The 20,350-nt window shown below is 34.6% G+C and overlaps 2 protein-coding genes across 2 annotated transcripts; both read left to right on the top strand.

Annotated features, from left to right (window-relative positions):
* The first annotated feature begins 5,556 nt into the window (after nucleotides 1–5,556).
* Nucleotides 5,557–9,302, top strand: LOC127849043 (prostatic spermine-binding protein-like). The gene is made up of 3 exons (XM_052381767.1): nucleotides 5,557–5,605; nucleotides 7,577–7,902; nucleotides 9,177–9,302. Exons 1-3 carry the CDS (start codon nucleotides 5,557–5,559, stop codon nucleotides 9,300–9,302), a joined length of 501 nt encoding a protein of 166 aa, XP_052237727.1.
* On the top strand, nucleotides 8,967–13,134 carry LOC127848197 (early endosome antigen 1-like). Its single transcript, XM_052380519.1, has 2 exons — nucleotides 8,967–10,434; nucleotides 10,654–13,134. Exons 1-2 carry the CDS (start codon nucleotides 9,318–9,320, stop codon nucleotides 11,067–11,069), a joined length of 1,533 nt encoding a protein of 510 aa, XP_052236479.1. The 5' UTR covers nucleotides 8,967–9,317; the 3' UTR covers nucleotides 11,070–13,134.
* Nucleotides 13,135–20,350: the final 7,216 nt, after the last annotated feature.

A 20,350-nucleotide genomic window follows, 5' to 3' on the forward strand; every position in this document is an offset into this window, starting at 1 on the left:
TAACCTTAAGAATCACAACAACATAACGGGTATATCGAAGGTATTTTACCGTAAATACAAGTATATAGATGAATTAACACATAAACAGTTCTATTTTGTAAAGCATATATGTTTATAATTATTGTTAAGAAAAATAAGTACTAGCTTAAACAAAGTTTTCCGATTCACGCCGCCATTTAGAGATAAACCACATAGATAGCCAACTGCAACATTACAGTCCCGTTATCGATAATGCGAATGCGTATAGCGTTACTGAATGTACAATGATCTTCATAATGATTTTATAACTATAACTGATTTTCCATGGCCCGATATTGTTTCGGGGACACTTTGTTTGTATTTATAGAATAAATATGTAAATTAAACTTTGTGGAAAACAAGACGCATGTTCCAAGCATTCCGATGACCGGTAAAATATTTTTGGAAAATATGAAACCGTATTTAGAGTTGATATGCCCTTTAAAATCTGAAACGGTAAAGATAATAATTGGTTCTTGTAAAAACGCCTGTGACGTTTAAACATGTGACTTCCGTTTAATGAGCACAACTCCTTAAAGAAGAACAAAGCTGATCACGGAGGTGCAGCAGTCTACTCGGACCGAATGGACAAGATTAGGCGGAATTGACAGGCAGCCAACGGGAGTTCAGCTTGCACTAGGTCGCTTCCGGGAGATAACTCTTATTTGTCCTTAAATGTGCATGGGAAGAATGCACACTCGGATATAGAGAATACTAGGTCGGTGCTGAATAAAGCGAAGTTTATCTTGCGAGGCTTAGAAAATCTGAACCACGAGCCTTGGCGAGTGGTTCAAATTTTCGGGCCGAGCAAAATAAACTTCGCTTTATTCGTCACCGACCTAGTATTCGATTAATCCCATCAATTTTCTTAGTCGTAAATTATTTCTTTAAAAATAGTCAATAGAATAGGAAAATAAAACTACACGGAAAATCCCAATGTTATTTTAAGCAAACATTGTATTATTATTTTATTCGTGCCGAGCCTAATATATAACAAAAAGATTAGTAACTAACCTTTTTTCTGTTTATCATACCTCTATGTCCCCGATTTTAAAGAAATAATGAAAATTGAATAAAAATACTAAAAAACTGCAGCTTTAGCGGGAAAGAATAAGACTTTTGTCGTTTGACGTGTTAATAATGACGTCATGAGTACGCGCACTTAATATGTGTAAATACTGTTCTGTTTGCTTTTTGTGTTGCATTTTGTGTTTAAAATATATTACCTCTTGGTATCAAATTGTTTGTTTTGTTGAATCTGATTCGATTTTACTAAAAATGATTACTTTATAGTTGAATCCGAGTAACATGACGATCCTCCGCCGCGCGTGACAGCTATATTTCAGCATTGCCGAAATAAAGCAAAATATATTCCACAGTGGTTTATTTCGACAATGCACGTCTGATGATGGGATAAAATGTATTCTTCAACTATGTACCAAACTTTCTTAATAGGCTAAATAAGATTAATATTTCATCTCAATAGGCTGAATATGATAAAAAGGATGTATGTATCAACCTATCTACTAAACCGGCTAAATAGGCTAAATAGGCTAAATTGGCTTACTTCACACACGTTCACATTAGTCTAAGCTGGCATAAACTACCTAATAAAGTAAACTTCAATACGTCATTGTAATTGAGTTTGCAACACAATAAACAAATCTGAAATTTGAAGTATCGACATTATTTATTAAATGTGATTATTTCCACTGTGCTTAGTTCCCCTGCATGTAGAGCTCTGATGATATGTACTTTATTTTGACGCGTGAGCTTAAAGGTAACCATTTAGTGCTTGCGAACAACACAACGTCTCGTATGTTCTTATAAGTTCCAAGTTATTTAAAAACTCGTCATTGCATGTTGAATTTACAGAACAGATATACCCGGTTTGTAATATTAGAGTGTCGCATTTTTACTTTGACCTTGAAATCACCCACATGCTGCGTCCAACACAACACATATACATTAAATAATGATTAGAACTATATTATGCGTATCAATTGGTTTTAAAGTTCTGCTGGCAATAACAAAAACCTATTTCGTCAAACGGAGTTTTAGTCGGCCTATCAAATGAACCCACAATTATAGCATCGAGAATAAAGTTTACCGGATTGTTCTTGAACGCGACGCACGATCTCTATTCTCATAGAGGTGAACAGTTATCTTCTTTAACGGTTTGGTAAGATAGCGGAACAAATTTAGGACGGACGGAAAAAAACACCAACCTACTAGCGGATCAGCTAATTGACGATCATAGTGATTTTAACTGATTTATATAAAATCAGCACTATTGATTGGTGTTGTATTGCAGCTTTCAAAATTATAATGGACATTCAAATACAATACGTAAATAATAGTCTTGCGTTATTTCCAAGATTTCTTATTCATAGTTATTCTGCCTCTTGGAAGGGATTTATATTGTTGTTTTTAGAGACGCTTTTTGATTTTGAGCTCGAAAGGTCAAAATAACATGGCCTATCAATAAGTAATTCGTTTGAATGGCCTGCTTTTATTGACGATGCTGCGAAGCAGTTCGTCTAAGTTATCATACCATGACAAAATTCTTCACAATGGCGACCTATGTAAAAGACCGAGCCAGTCCGATTGAGATAGCTCGATTTTTCTAATCGGCATACCTCGCTGATTATCATTGATAAAGGTAAAGGAAGCTCAGCTATAAATAGGACAGCATATTATGGGAAAAAGATTTAATAATAGCTTGAAAACGTTAATTTTAAATCAGATATTTTCAATCCATTATATGTTTATAGATCAATGAAACAACTATGCATTTTCTGTATTTTATTTGAAATTTGTCGTGATTCTGTAAAAAAATTGCGAATAAAAACTTGTATAATTAACGTTTAACGCGATCGTGAGTGTAAAGAAAACGAATTATTTCGAACCTGCCATTTGTAAACGTTATAGCGAGTATGGTATATAAACAGCATAATAGCCGTACGACATCTTTGAAACTCGCTCTTATGCGTGCTTTCTCATTTTGCATATTTAATACACTTTTCAAACAGAAATTACAGAGCCACATCAGTGCACATACTATGTTTGATAATTCATTCGTTTGTTGGATATTGTTTGCTGTTTTAACACATGTTAGGTCATATCGCGGAGATTTAGTTAACCTTACTATGTGTTCATGGGCGAACTCACGTATTCAAGTGCTCTTACGACTATGTGCTCATGCCTTCTTTCGATAATCATCATGAAATTATTACCGTAATTTACGAACAAACATGCCTAAGCTTATTGGATTAAGAAAAAAATAATAATCAAAAGAGAAAAATTATATGTTCATGCACATGGGCATGTGAAATCACGTCCGTACACATGACATCATTAACTACGGAAAAGAAACAACGAAATATAAAGTTTGGTATGATATACATAAAGAGCATGGTGTAATTAAAGAGCATGTCAAGTTTGAATATATCTGCTGAAGCGTAATGTTATAACCCACACACGTTTACTGTAACAGAACGTTTTTTTAAGATAAGTGGTACAGAAAATACACGTCGAATATCTTTTCAAGATATTTCTTGTTATATTTGATCGAGAATGCAACCCGCCTCCCATTTTCGCTGAATGTGTCAAGTTCCCTACGGGTACTACTTCCCCTACCCCCTAATTTTTTTCGTACCCAATTTGTTTTCGTACCTTAATTAATTTTCGTACCCAATTGTTTTTTCGTACCCACTTTTTTTTTCGTAACCAAGTTTTGTTTCGTACCCAATTTTTTGGGGCATAATTTTTGTACCCAAAATGTTCGTACCCATTTTTTTTTCGTACCGAAAATTTTCGTACCCACATACACAATTGTGGTGATGTAGATAAACTTAAATTGATGCTTGATATCCATCTTATTCAAAAGCATCGTCACACCAGTACTGTCAGTACTTTGATTGAAAGTGGGTGGGGATGTTAAAGCTAGTTTATTGCGCTACTCTAAAAGACGTGTATTTTCAAAATGATAGTCATATTTTAAGGTGCTCGTTTTCGGTATTTCATGAACAGACTGCCACAACTACAAATAGTATTTATCTATTGAATTGTTGTTGTGTTTTTGCCGAAAAAAGAATTACTTTAACGATTTCATAAACCACATTAATAACGCTATTATTCGTTTTTTAACGAGCGTCATGGAAACAAAAACTTTTACTTTATCTTGTCAGTACAACTTTATTTTTTTTAGAAGCACTGTTTAACGAGCCAAACGGTTTTATAAAACAAACACATCTTCAAGTACATAGTCGCATGATGATAGTGTTTAGTTTAGCATGTGCTTCAGACATCACTTTCTTGCAGTTGAAGAAATAACATTATGAATAGAATAACCGCCTAATATATTCCGTATTAAGGAGAACACTCATGGCTCTCATCTATTGTTCCGGCATGTATCTAAATGGAAACATTTGAACGCAATCTACAAAACACCCTTCATCAATCCTAAGAGGACAAAGAGTAGATTTTTTAAAGTGATATTTTAAGAAAGACCAACATAATTTATTCAACTTCACGTCTTTTTAATTTTACCATGTTTAGGTTTTTAATCTTCTTTATACTATTGCTTTTCGAATTAAAATATTTTAAACCTTCAAATAAAAAAGATTAATAATATTATAATATTATTTGTTTATGTGAACTTAACGAGGTGTGATAAAATACTAAGAGTACTTTCCGTCAGCAATTTTAAATGTTGCCAAATAAATATTATTTATAGATAATATAATAATACACGTATATCTTATAAAATGTTGGAATGTTCATGGAAGAATTAAAAAAAACACATCATATTCAAGGTAAAGCTTTATGATATGGAGACATTAATTTTTATGGAATGGTCATAGGTACAAACAGTTCAAGTATCTAACTGATATATTATTTGGTGTGCGTGCAAGACGAACAGGTTCTAGACCGGAATCATGCAATGGCTATACATTTATTACCGATAATATCAGATGCATAAAATATCAATGAATAACTGTAATCGCAGAGAAAGCGATGATTAATGGAGAATTGCTTTTATACGTCTTCACCAAATTTGTCTTGAAAAAAAAAATGGGCAACACAAAGTTAGAAAATAAATTTAGGAAAACCAGCTGTACAATATTGAAGCAAATAATCATTCATTACAAGTTAATTTACAATACAGTTAAGTATGACCTACTCAAAAACAAAATAATACTATCACACTAATATCCAATATGTAAATTCCATTTTGTCGATGCATGTGTTTATTGTAAGCATGTAAATTTAGTAATAAGGGCATTTCTCTATGAATGATTAACCGTCCGGAATACTCTGGCATTATGAGCATAACATCATAGTAGGGAATCTGCCTTGAAATATTGGACATTGGATAGGAGGTCCTGCACTGCAATACCAAATGTAGAAGTTGTAAACAATATAGTGCACCTTGATCATTCTTTGAAAATATGTGAAGACACGCCCTTGAAGGACATAACAATTATAATGATGATGATAATGATGACGATGATGACGACGACGATGATGTTGATAATGGTGATGATGGTGATAGTGATCGTGCTGGTGGGTAGTGGTGGTGGTGGTGATGATGATGATGATGTTGTTGATGATGATGATGATGATGATGATGATGATGATGATGATGATGATGATGATGATGATGATGATGATGATGATGATGATGATGATGATGATGATGATGATGATGATGATGATGATGATGATGATGATGATGATGACGATGATGACGATGATGATGATGATATTTAATACATTCGCATCAGTTTTCGCGCACTTCCGGCCATAAAACTGACTTATCCGCGCATGACCGGAAAAAAACAGCATGAACTGCGAACAGATTCTTACATGAGGTACTCATTGTTCTCAACAACGTTACAATATGCTTAACAATATTACTCGTCGTATTTAGGAAGGAGCTGTATCCGGTAAAAACTCAATAGAATGATATGAAGGCCTTTGATAACGTTAAATAGACGGTGTAGAGCAATTCACAAATAGTAACCATAGCCGAATAAATCGATAGTAAGCGTGTATTTCTAATATTAATTCTTGAGACTGAAAGCAACGATCCAGTTAAATACCTCTAAGCATCTGAGTTTTATTTAGTTCAGGCATGTATTAAATGTGATCGCCTTTACAAATTACAGATTTTCAAAAGTATAAGAACACACTGTAACATAACGCACACAAAACGCACATTTTTGGCATTGGGCATTGTTGGATTAATATGATAGTCGAACTTTGTACCAGATTTCATGCGGTCTTGGATAGGCGGCCACCTGGATCAACATATCAGTAGCCTCGGATTAGAAAACATCAATAATAGACTGATCCCGGAAAAGCTCGAGATTAGAAAAACCCACTAATCACCCCAGTACAAACAACGCTGGAACATTATATCAACCAATGATAGCTTTCTTTAAATAATAACGGTTGATACAGTGTTTGATTTTGAAAGGATTATAAATGGGTCATGTTTATTTGTACCATCAGATTAGTGGGTTTTTCCAAAAAGTTGCTTTTTCCGGAATACATATATTACCGGACACGAATATGTGTTTACCTTACGTGTCAACATTCGGTCCATTCCGTATGTATTCGTTATGTGTCCGTTGCATTCGTCATAGACACGTGACTTTACAACCCAATCAGAATTGCATACGTAACACTTATCAAAGCTTTCGTTGTTTATATCTATATTAATAAAACAGTCTTACTAAGGCAGTGGAAGATAGAAGGTGCGTTATTGCTTGCTTTCGCGGGCTGGGCCCGTTGTTGGCTTCGCGTGTTGTCTTGTATATGACAAACATTTAAAAAAACGTTGTGTTGTGTTAATAAGCAAAAATAAAACGTAAAAAAATCAGAAATGGACTCTGTCTACGTGTATAGTGTCATTGTGTTCTCCGTCAACTATGTTACAACACAATAGGCGTTGCCAAGAAATACAAAATATGCAACAAAGTATCGACGGCGGAATTTATTAATTAATTGGGAGTTGAATAATTAACGAATCAGACACTACACAATACGCATCGTAACGCGCTAAAATTTCTGTCACTTAATATGCGAATTTAAATAAGCAATATATGTTAAGTTATTTGGATTAAGCTGTTCAGTAAATGACACTTTTCTGGCAACATTGTTATATTTCTTATAAAAAAAACTCGACTCAACATACCAATATGAGATTCCGTAATTTATTATTACTTCCTTTGATTTAATCATCAACAAACCATTCACCAAAATAGTACCGCAATTTAGCGACGACATACTTTTGGTTTTTCGATACAAACAACTGCGTTGTAGTGAAACATGAATTGTGTTTGATTAGGAATGCACTAATTTTTGTAAAACCAAATGTTAACTTTCAAGATTTTTAGATTGTCTCCATAGGTATAATTAATCCTTTCAAATAAATCATCATTGTCGTTGTCGGAGTCGTTGTTGCAATATTCATATTCATGATAATGGGTAGTTAATGATGCTTTTAGTCATAAGGGTGGCAGTGGTGGTGGTAGTGATGAATATGAAGATGAAGAAGAAGAAGAAGATGATCATTTTGATTACGATAGGGATGATGACGATGATGATGGTAATGCTTATGCTGAAGATGATGATGCTGCTGGTGATGATTACGATGATGCTGCTGCGGCTGCTGATGTTGCTGCTGCTTCTGCTGCTGATGATGAAGAAGACGAAAAAGAAGTAGGAGAAGAAGAAGAATATGATGATGATGAAGATGATGAGGATGAGATTGATGAGAAAGATGAACTTGACGATGGCTTTGGTTATGGCGATGGAGATGACGATGATGACGCTGCTGCGTCTTCTGATGCTGCTGATGATGATTATAATAATGTATATTTTTACAGTTATAGCTTGTACAATGTCAATACATGCTATGAAAATTAATAATATTAAAACACCTCCAAAAACGCACGTCTCAATCAAATAAATGTAAACAAAATAATAATACCTATTCGTTCGAATGGGTTAAATCAATACAATGCGTGTATGTCTCGAATGAAATCGAACATAAGTTAACATGGATTTTACGGGGATTTCCTTTGACGGTTAGTTATTTGGCATGCTCCGGTTCAATTACGCTCGCCGTGGTGTAACGGATATGGTGTCCGCCCAGCGATCGGGCGGTCAAGGGTTCGATCCCCACCGTGGGAGCGTTCTTTAGATCTCCCCACATAGACACCAAGTACTGGCTCTAGGCTCAGGAAACGGACTCGAGAGCGTTTATATAAGCCTAAGGCTTTCGATGCAGTCGAGCTAAAAATAAATAGGTTTAAACTAATTACGCTCGAGAATATTATTTAAAACTAAACAAGGCAGTTTGGAAATGTTAAAGTGATAGCGAAATTTTTATAGGCAGTGCGTAAGCATCTTGTTTCCATGGATTTGAAACACAAATTTACGTTGATAGTTATAAGTATATATTGATGAAATCCTTGGACAAAGATAAGCAATCACAAACACATTCTTTCCGATGCACGCCTTTATTAAGAATTAAACTACACACATAGCCAACTGCAACATTAAAGTCCCGTTATCGAAAGTGCGAATGCGTATTGCGTCATTTGGTGTACATTTTGTTCGATTTTATATTTATAACTGATTTTCCAGGGCTCGAAAATGTTTTGGGGACATTTTTTGTATTTATAGAATAAATATGTTAATAATGTTTGTAAAGCCAGAGACGCATGTGTTAACCATCCTGATTACCGGTAAAAAAAAATTGATTAAAATATGATACCGTATTTTGAATCAGTATATTGATTCACATTATGTCCCTTCAAATCTTTAACGGTAAATACTACATTTAGTAGAAATGATTGGTACTTGTAAATACGCCTGTGACATTTGAACAAGTGTTTTCCGTTTCATGAGCACATTCCTTAAATAAAAAGCAAGGCAAAGCGCGTAAGTGTAGCAGTCTTCTCGGACCGAATGGATAAAATTAGGCGTAATCGACAATTAAGATAGTAACTTGAAACATGTATCTCATGATTTATGTATTGGGGACGGTAAGTCTGCTGGCCTTTGGCGGACAGTGTGAGTTAACATTGGACAAGGTGTATGTCATGTTGTCTGCTAGATAAGACACACTAATGTTGGAGCAGAATATAATCAAAAAGGAGCAGGATGTAATAAGAAGAGATATAAAGGATCGTATAACATCGATGGCCGCAACGAACCAGCAGCTCAGTGAGGTGGCTTCTTTTAATCAGAAGCTGACATCTGTCTAGGAGAGACTCGATAATATGGACAGTCAAGTGAAAGACATAGAAACGGTAGAAGTAGAGCGACGCACGCACCTGTTAAGACGCGGACTTGAGCAGGAGAAGGCAGCAACCCAGTCACGATTGAATTCTGTTCAGAAGATTCAGGAGGGCGTACAGTCCGATATTAAAATATTGATGAGTGCTTATGACGACTTTCGAGTTTTAAAACAGGAAGTGGCGGACTCGGTTGGACGCATTGAAAACCTTGAAAAGATGCAGTCACACGTGAAAGGAGCAGTAAACAAAACACAAGCTCAAATAGCGACTATGGAGCAGAAAGTAGCAGCTCTTCGGGGCAACACTCACACTCTCCAGTCACGGGTTCAAAGTCTGGAGCAGACGCAAACGGATCTCAAATCAAAGACAAGGGATATCGAATCACAAGTCGATACGACACGAATACAGACCTTTGTAAGGATTATCACTCTGGAAAAGACGCAGTCGGACATAAAAGGTGCAGCAAACAAACAACAAGATCAAATAGCTACCGTGGAACAGAATGTAACAGCTACGCAGAACAACACTCACAATCTCCAGTCACTAGTTCAAAGTATGGAAAGGAAGCAAACGGATCTAAATGCAAAGACATACACTCTCGAATCAAAAATCGATACGACTCGAGAACAGATCGTTCAAAGGATTGAGACACTCGAAAAGACGCAGTCAGACATGAAAGAAGCAGCAAACAAAACACAAGCTCAAATTGCTACCGTGGAGCAGAAAGTAGCAGTAATGCAGTACAACACTCACTATCTCCAGTCACGGGTTCAAAGTCTGGAGGGGACGCAAGCGGATCTTAAAACAAAGACAAGGGCTATCGAATCACAAGTCGAAACGACACGAGGACATATCGTTGGAAGGATTGAAACTCTGGAAAAGACGCTGTCCGACATGAAAGTAGCAGCAATCAAAACACAAGCTGAAATAGCTACCGTTGAACAGAGAGTAGCAGCTACACAGAGTAACACCCACTCTCTTCAGTCACGGGTTCTTAGTCTGGAGAGGACGCAAGCGGATCTTCAATCAAAGACAAGGACTATCGAATCACAAGTCGATACGACACGAGGGCATATATCCGGACCGCAGAAAATCACAGGTAAGTGATGGTATTCATAATATTTTTTAAGAAATTCTGAGTTGAAAAATATTTAGTAGAATGATTTTAAAATACATCCTACGATAATCCGATTTAACCATACTATAAAAACAACACCGACAACACGCACTTTACCTGACAATTCATTCACGCCTTAGTTATAGTAATCGTTGTGAACAAACTGAATTGTGAAATGACATAAATATGTTTTTGCTACAGGAACCTTTGTCGGTTTCTCAACCGAGCTTCAAACAAAAAGCGAATATTATTCCAAAGATACTGTCATCAAATTCGACCATGTTCACTACAACGAAGGAAGCAACTACAGCCCCAGTACCGGCATCTTCACTGTACCTGTGACTGGTGTATATGTCTTTATGTTTAACGTTGAAGTAAACAATGATTTTATAGACGACACTCGCCAGGCATATGTTGCTTTGATGGTGAATGGTGGTTACAAAGCACTAGCCCTTGCGCAAGGCCTGTGGAGTTTGACCGGCGGGAATGCAGCCGTGGTGAAAGTCTCAGCAGGGGACAGGGTCTATGTATCCACCGCAAACATTGATGAGCGAGAGCGGTATTACATTTTTCCGTATAGAACCTCGTTCAGTGGCGCTCTTCTACACATGATTTAATAAAGCCGACATAACCGGGCAATCGGCAAAATGATCAAGTTCACTTGAAATGACACACGATTTGCGACATTAAGTTTATAATACTATAACATCACACCCCATATAGTGTGATTCAATCTATTCTCAACCAGTTAATGATAATTTCAACCGATACCGAATACCATTACTCTCCTCGGCGTACAGTATTTACTATATCACGAAAGATGGTTATGCTATGTTTGTTGTTATACCGAATAACCATGTTGTACTTTAAATAACAAATTCGTCGAACGTGCAGATTGTTTTAGTGAAGGTACACCACTCATTAACATTGATGCTAAAAAACATTTTTAATGAGCGCCTATCAATTGTTAGCTTAGACGGGGCTTTAAAAAAACAACGTGTACCTATTTTTAAGCCCAAGCGCGGTTTATATTAAATGGATATTTTAACAGATTGTGGCATGAATTGTAGTTTGACATTAAATACTTCATGTTAATAAAAGTAAATATTGGATCTAGAAAACTCCAGTAAAAAAACAAACAAGAATATAATTGAAGAAGGGAAAATAGTAATCCTAAACTGAGCTGAAACCACTGACCCCTGGGGTAAAAGTCTAACGCTCAGGCCACTCGGTCATCCGTACTCATACAATGAGTGATGCATGTCATGTTTATATAAGCAATCCTCGTAGTGTCACAAAATAAACGACAGCAACATAACTCTCCAAATTATTCAATCAGTTCGCGTTAAAAAGTTTGATACTTTTCAGGTTTTTTATATCGTCAACAGATGCAAATATTGGGTAATTTAGATCATTGTTCAGAATTACTGTTTCCTCACAAACATCATAACTACAACGAAATTGTGTATCAGAAACATTTCTTTTTAATTGTGTCAATTTAACAACACGTGAAACGGCCCCTTTAAAACGATATACCACTTGGGTTATACAACATTGCAAGGCCATGGTAAAAAAATATAATGGGGAATCGATATACAGTATGGACATTTAACATTGAAAAGGCATTGCAGGTAAAATATTTATATCAAATACATCGTATAATGGTTATGTCAATCAAAACATCCTGATACAGAGGGATTACTATGCGTTGTATAATCCTATATGAAGCTTGATATGTATGTATTTATTTTTACCAAATCAACAATGCCTTCGTACCCAAATTACTGCATTGTCTTAAATAATGTTAATAAAATGTGGCATCATGTAATAATCAGCTTCCTTAAATGATTCGTCCTGTCCGTTTTTCTAAACCATTCACTAAACATAAGCACAGCACGTGAAGTAAACATCATTTATAAGTTTTATAAATAATTGCAACTACGAGAAATGTACACGCAAACACGGGAAAGTTGTTTCGCGTACCGAACAATCAAATTGGCGTTTATGCACTTTATACTTTTATTCAGACACTTGTGCTTGGAAGACACTCTCAAAAAGTTAAGGAAGGGACATTACTCAAGCTCATTACTTGCCGCTCACAAAATTCAGGGGACACATGTTTCATTATTATAAAAATTAATATGTTCTATAACGTTTATAATCAAAGCGCTGAAGGCACTGAATATGTTCGCTATTGCATAATTTAACACGCAATTCATTTTAGAAAATCAATCGCAAGTTTGAAATGAACACACGCCATTCAACTTTATAAAGTGTGTGTCATAGCGCACGGGTCGAGTTTTGTGTGCACTTTTTATCATCCTTATTATTTCATAGAAATAACTAAGACAAAATAAAAACAACATGCTTTTTGGAAGTTCTGAAAGCATAGAAAGTATGATGAAAATGGTAATGATAACTTAATATAAAGAAAATTTGCAGTCACCATCATATTAAAGGAATATGTTTTTCTAATATCAAATGACTATCTCACCAAGAATATAAATTCATAATGAAAGTTCCGTGTACAAAACTTTTGATTTTTGACACCATATACAAATTCAAAATATACAATTATCTTCGTATCTTGTATATGGAGGAATAAAAGTATATAAACATTGCTGTTTATGCTTTACTTGTTACCCGAGCAGTTCACACGGTGTCAACAACGCTAACATAAACATAGGTAAAGAGCACTTATGCGTTTTTAGGCGTAGCTGTTTCAGTTTTCATCTTAGTGTCTTTTACATAACGCCAACAGACACGCATGAATATTTTCGAATATTTAATAAGCTGATTCGAGATACAACCTCTGAATTTTTGCTACATCACTGCGTATGTGCTCAATTCAAAGGATGTAGCACTGTTCAGTGTAAGGAATTCCGGACTACTCTCTGTATGCTCAAACGACTCAAATTGTGGCCCTGTTACAATTACGCGTTACAATCCATCTCGCAGAATTTCACTTTCGCCTCCAAGATGAGAAAACAATCATTAGCGAAATAGTATAACGTCACGATATGAGAAAATCGTTTAATTATCATACCACAATGTTTTCCGTACTTGGTCAGCACGTCTGGAAATCATTCCTTTATGTGTGGATAGGCTGCCATTATAAACAAGTTTGCTATTTTCAATTCAATTTTGTAGCAAAAAGCATTGTTCTTAAATGTGGCATTTTCAATTCGCAATGAGATTTGTAATGACCCTCGTCATGCGAAAATGGGTCTTATTCCATATGCGCCCATCATATAAATAGCCCACTCAGCTATCCCTCCATCTGGTAAGGAGAAACATAACATATTGAGTGATTTTAAAGCGAACATCATCGCCTATGGCCTGACTGCGCAAAAGCACATGTTGGGTTTAACAAACGCTTGCCGAAACGCATAAGACCAATTTTCGCATGACGGCGCTATTGACGTGTGATTAAAATGTGTCGAAAGAAAACTGCGTTTAAATCAAATATAAACATACGATATATTTCGATAGTGAAGAAAGATACTCATAACAAGGCATATGAGGACACATAAGAAGTGCTCTCCCGTAGTATATTTTTATTTACTCACACTAATGTGTGGTTTGACAACGCTAACACACATTTCATGCGGTGAATATGCAGCTTACAAGTGAAAAACACAACACAATAGTTTAACTTTTGTTTAATTGTATTTAATTATTTAGAAAAGTAAATTGCTTACTTTATTTCAAAGTCAGCGTATACGCCGACTACATTTTTAAAAGACATTAATTGTTATAAATATATTTAATATAATATATTAAGTTGTTTTCGGTTTTAGCGATAAAAAAAGCATTTTCGAGGTTGCCTATAGTATGCCTGTAGTAATTGATGAACTCATATCCAACTGTCTATGTATTGAGAACTGTGAATATAAACAAGCTTAACCTTCTACTAACCTTCTACTATTGCATTCGTATTATTATTATAAATTGTTTGTTATATTCGGGTTTAGCAATTATGAAACTTTTTTTGTCTATCGTATCGCTGAAATTATTGTTGAACTTATGTTCAACGTTTTATAAATTGAGAATATAAATAAGCGTCAACTTTTTCCCGAATCTCTCAATTTACGACCTGTACTTCGTCATTGAGTTGTATGCGAGAGCGTAACCTATTGCGTTGTTATAACCCGTAAACTTTCCTTTGTTTATCGACAGGCGCATCTATTAATAGCCTCATATCATGAATGCCAAAACACCCGCGAAAAAGAACCACGTGACCAAATAGGACGCAAAACGCAAATACCATGCGACTACGACTTTTATTATGTAAGAACGCTCCGCAATTCCTTTGAAGCCGGAGCCTTGTGATTGCTATTACGTAAATAATTGACCTCTAACTGAAGTAAGCAAAGGCAACTATTTGACCCATTCCTTCTATGTGTGAAGGCAGATTGAATTTTACTAATGTATGGTTTGCCTATTATAACACACATAATAATGCAGTAAATATGCGACTAAAAGTAAAACACACTATAATTAAACTTTTGTTTTGAATTCAGTTATTTAGAAAACAAAATTCCAAACCTTATTTCAAAACAGCAAGACTCAATTTTTAGAGAATATTATTGTTATATTTAAATGTTTTTTAACAGTTTCAGCGATAATGAAACATTTTTTTATGTTGTCTATCGTATCCCTGTAATAATTGTTGAACTCGTGGTCAACGTATTATTAATTGAGACCTGTGAATATAAACAAGCGTAACCTTATACTTTTGCGTTATTCTCACACGGACTCCCCTTTGTTTATCGCCAGCCTCAGACTTATGAATGAGCTGAGCGAAAATACTACGTCACGCACACGCAGCAGAAAGTGGACTATTTTAATCATTCATAAACAATCTCCTCCGCGACACGTACAGTACGATCATTGTTTATTGATTCTTTTCTATGAAACACCGAAAATATTGAATGTAACACGACATTAATATAATGTTTCCATTTATGAATACACATAATTGGAGAACTCAAACCTCTTGCATAAATTATACAACTCTTTCTTGCGCGGATACGCAACCGGGTATTGGGTTAATCATACCTAGGCCGTATCGACCTGAATTTCACATTAAGCACTTTAGACGGTCGCTAAAGCGACCATCTAAAAACGAGGCACGTTATCATTTAATACAGATTTTTAAATATCTTAAGATAGCACGCATGGTCGCACTCGTCACTCAAAGTTGCCGAGTAGAATTCTACTTGCTTTTGGTCAGTTTACCGCTGGTGTGTCAAACATTCCTCAATGCAAGCGCGTCAAATTTTACAATGCTCAAAACGTTGTATCGTAGGTTAAAGAGATACGTTTAAAATGTAACAAACTTGAACTGGCACTGTGATCATTTATACTAAACAGAAATTATTTTAGAATTTCATTTTCATAGCTTGAATACCAGTCCGTTGCTTATGTTGTTATATAAAATACGCTATGAGTACATGTACTGTAAACAAAAGTTATTCGATTATTTTGTTTTTCTGCCTAGAATGCAAGATTGTTGGGTTCACTTATATGTATGTTTGATAATACATACAGTCATGTGGATATGCGTAAAGCGTATTTACTCAGTCCTTTATATGTTGGTGTACTATGATATTATATGTTTACTTGTTTTCTGTTTCGTTGACTACTAGGATATATTTTTTCCTAAACGATATCATGTTGATGTAATACCATGACTCTAAATAATATTTTAAACATTCGTGTATATAAGTTTACTCTGTTTACGAAGGCAATGTTAACTGTGTTTATCGCTGACAAAGTTTAAGATATTGTACTATGTATACTTTTTATGCTTCAATCTGGTTTATGTTAACTAATGTAAACTTGTGTCTAGATAATTGTTCAGCACTTCATATATGTGGAGAAAATAAAGTTATATATACATATAGTAGCTCGACATGACCTTTACAGGTATTGATAACATTACGGTACCTGGCATCCGGAAACTTCATGCAGACCGTGGTAGAAACTTTCTGTGTGTAGGGCTGCAACGAATCCAAAAATTTGTTCGGATTCGAATCCGAATCCAATTATGGTTTCTTACAGTTTTTCGGATCCGGATCCCTCATATAAGAGAAAATTAGAAGTTTCTGTCTAAATTAAAGAAATGAATGGTTTTAGAAGTATAATTAAAAAAAAAATTAAACATTTATTCACAAAAAAAACATAATACAGTTCTCGTTTAACATTGTAGCAATGTCAAAATAAAACGAAACCTTAACAATTATTCACTTAATAGTTTGTTTGTTAACATATGCTTTTCACTGTTCATACAGTTTGATGTTTAATTTCACAAAAATAAGCATTTCAACATTGTCCGGGTCCAGGCTAGCCCTATGAGCATTGGCGAGATCTCCTGCTGTGCAGAAGATTCTTTCACTGGGCACTGAGGCCCCTTGCATCACAAGATAGCATTTAAACTTAGTAGATGATGCTTTCAAGACATTACAATTTACATGACGCAGGAACTCAATTGGACAGGTCGCGAAATTATGTAAATTTACCTGAATAACATTCCAGACAAACTGGATCCACTACCGTTGTTTTTAATACAACTCAGAAAGACGATAAGGATTGAAAACTTACTTATTGCCATTATGAATTGCATTTGTAATGTGTTAATCCTCCATGATTTCGAATTAGTTTTGCTTTGTCGCAAATGACACCCTTATATAATAAAAGCCGAAGGATCTCGAACAATCTGCAATTTGACTGTCACACGTCAATGAATATCGACTAATATGATAATAGGTGCGACCTTATTTACGGGCAAAAGCTTATTTGATGTTTGTTAAAGATAACACGGGTAATATATGTCTGCACATTATCATGCAACAAAACATTCAATTTCTTTACAAAACAATATGTAATTTAGCAAAGTTATAAAATATAATTTGTTTTAATCTTAAACAAGTTTATGAAGCTATGCTTTATGTATAGTAAACCCTTGTACTGTTTTCAAACTCTTAAACATGTATTTAATTTTTTGTTTACTTTTAAAAAAAATGTTAGAATTAAAAAAAATATCTCGCGAAACTGTGTTTTATTGATGTTTTCCATATGCAGGGATGCCATTTATGTTTAAGGGCGCGATTATTTCTAAAACGATTTTATTTAACTTAAGCATAAAAAAGAAAGGTGCCGTACTTCATTATTTTGGTCCCATGTCTAAATCATCGATATTTGTAAATGTATCCCCTGCATATGTAAATGAAAAACATTTTGTACTTAATTAATGTTAATAAACATATAAATGCAACAATGCTTGCGGGAGTGTTTGCATCTATCTTGAAAGAAGTGCATAGACCTCATTCACTGCGCAAAATTACACAGACCAGAAATATCACCTTTGGCTTTGGACACAATACTCTTTGCATATCTTCCGCACTGTTAGAGCTTATGTCATGAAATGTGGTAAACTTATTGTATTTTTCTGAATCCTCAGGAATTAACAGTTGGTAAAAACTATCGCTTATGGCATACACAGATTGAACATTACTAGGTTGGTGTTAAGGAGAAAATACTAGTAGCAAAAACTTAGATTTATGATGAAGACCCACATCATAAGCTTAACGCTAAATATATGAGTGTACCTGTCACTCTATGTATGAGACAAAAAATAAACAACATACGTATTATTACGAATTTACTGTTATCAACAAGAATTGTTTTACCAGTAAATAATTTACCAAACCATATTTAAATAAAATATAATCAAACATTTTCCACCTGGATTTAATAACATTATTTCGTTTATTTTCATTTCATTTAATTCATTTTCATGTTTTGAAAGTAAAGATATTCAGTCATTATGGAATGTGGCATTAAACATATAGACATATAAATTAATCAGAGACAGTTGACAAGACTAAACTTTTGCTTTTCGCTTATTTGCATTTTTTTCAAAGTGTCAGCATAATGTGCAAAATAATAATGGTAATACACAACATGGTCTCAGGTGTGTCAAATGAATTTTTAGGCAAGGATTATTAATTATAGGTATAAGTTCAAGTGTACAACACACTCTTTTGTAATAAAAATATTGCAAAGTGTGCTACTGGCACTGCATTCTTCAAATTTATATTTAAGCAAAAATTAACATTCATTTATATAATAAACAAGAAATCTGATACTTAAAAACAACTTAGTAGATATTGTTTAATGTACAATGTATTACTCAAAGTCATCATCACACAATGAGACAACACAATGGTCTCTAAACAGAGTGTGCTTTTTAATTGTGGCATACATTTTTTGACTTAATACTAGTAATAGAAATACAGAAAAAAAAACGTCTAGAGCTGCGTGGGAACTATCATTTTTAATATCAACAATTCATTTGACATGCCTGATTGCAAATTGTTAATTCCACTATTCTTTCACATTGTTTTCACACCTGATATTTGTTATGCTGTATATTCTTTCTGCTTACAGACATACAGAGTCTCTTCACAACAATTGCAGTTTCTTTACAGTCCACTTTCGTTGAACATTACAGAGTCACAATTGCTAATGTTTCAGTCCCGGTCAAGCTTTATAGGTCCAGAATTTCTTCGTTGTTGAGTACAAAGCACGCAGTCAGTTTTGCGCAGCAGAATGCTGCATGGAATGTGTGAAGTCCAGCATTTGACAGAGCAGCTTCTAAAAGAAAATCAAAGAGAATCCATAAAATGTACACATGAATTTGTCTATTTCCAATGTGTATGTAAGCACAGTTTGTTTTTTTATAGTTTGAAATAGTTTGGTACGAAAATGATCGAGTATGAGTCGGAGATGCAATATTGTTTACAATCACAACGTAACTAAATACATCACAAAAGAAAGGGTCTTTAGAATAATCACGTATAATATAGTCAAGAAATAACTCCAAAACTTAATAAAATGATAACTTTTATGTCCCATTAGTTTGACTGAATAATAATGACCTTAAATATAAAATCGGCGAAATTTTGTATGTGCAATATTTTAATTGAATAATTACTTACCAATCGAGTGCATTCCATTAATTTATTAAATTTCAACAATGTAAACATCCACCAGAGTATGTCAGTTTTAATTTTCACTTCTTAATGACGTATTGACGAAAGCAGTGACGTCACACAGACATGTATAGCTGTCGACGAAAGAAACGCTGCCGTTTATGTTGTGAACAAATTAAACTTTTAAACAATTGTTTATTTATGTAAAGGGATAATATTAACTATAGAATATTGGGTTCATTAAAGAAGATAATTTGAAACTAATCTTATTCGATATTGTAAGCCGGAAGTACGCAATAATTTAGACGGGTTATCTTTTTTAAGATTTTGTTAACAACATCTAGAGAAATTTTCAATTTGCAATGCATTATTGGAAACAGGAAGTGTCACACAGGGAGGCAAACAGACGTTTTTTGATCGTAGAAAATCATATAATGCAAGGAGATAGAGTACCATTACCTACAAAATAATAAATTTCTTGTCGTATTTTTAATTGAGGTATGAAAAAAACATGCGATATGGCGTTTGTCGAGGTGTCTGTGTTGCTACATCGGTCAAGTAAACTGCCCATGCATCGCGAAAACAGACGACGCGGCAGGAATTATTTGACTTCAATACCCTATCAGATAAGTAAATTTGTATTTTAGAAAAGTGATACAAATAAACGGTCAACGCCCTTTTCTACGTTTCTTTTATCATATATATGAAACCAGTTTGTAAAAAAACAATACTCGTGAAAACAGCGGTAGGTTACATACAACTATAAAAATAAATATTCGGAACCGAAATTTCCAGGGGTGGATCCGTACCCGCGAATCTGAAGTAGGATCCGATATCATCGGATATTTCGGGTACCCGTTGCAGCCCTACTGTGTAGATAAAGGTGACAGTGTCCATGT

The sequence above is a fragment of the Dreissena polymorpha genome, chromosome 10, assembly GCF_020536995.1.
Source record: "Dreissena polymorpha isolate Duluth1 chromosome 10, UMN_Dpol_1.0, whole genome shotgun sequence".
Lineage (NCBI taxonomy): Eukaryota > Metazoa > Mollusca > Bivalvia > Myida > Dreissenidae > Dreissena > Dreissena polymorpha.

Excerpts from the sequence above, each read along its gene's own strand:
- LOC127849043 (XM_052381767.1), top strand. The coding sequence starts at position 5,557 with ATGGTGATGATGGTGATAGTGATCGTGCTGGTGGGTAGTGGTGGTGGT. Across the intron at positions 5,606-7,576 it reads GGTGGGTAGTGGTGGTGGTG|ATGAAGAAGAAGAAGAAGAT; the intron begins GTGATGATGATG and ends ATGAATATGAAG. Across the intron at positions 7,903-9,176 it reads CTGATGATGATTATAATAAT|AATATAATCAAAAAGGAGCA; the intron begins GTATATTTTTAC and ends ATGTTGGAGCAG.
- LOC127848197 (XM_052380519.1), top strand. The coding sequence starts at position 9,318 with ATGGACAGTCAAGTGAAAGACATAGAAACGGTAGAAGTAGAGCGACGC. Across the intron at positions 10,435-10,653 it reads CGGACCGCAGAAAATCACAG|GAACCTTTGTCGGTTTCTCA; the intron begins GTAAGTGATGGT and ends TTTTTGCTACAG.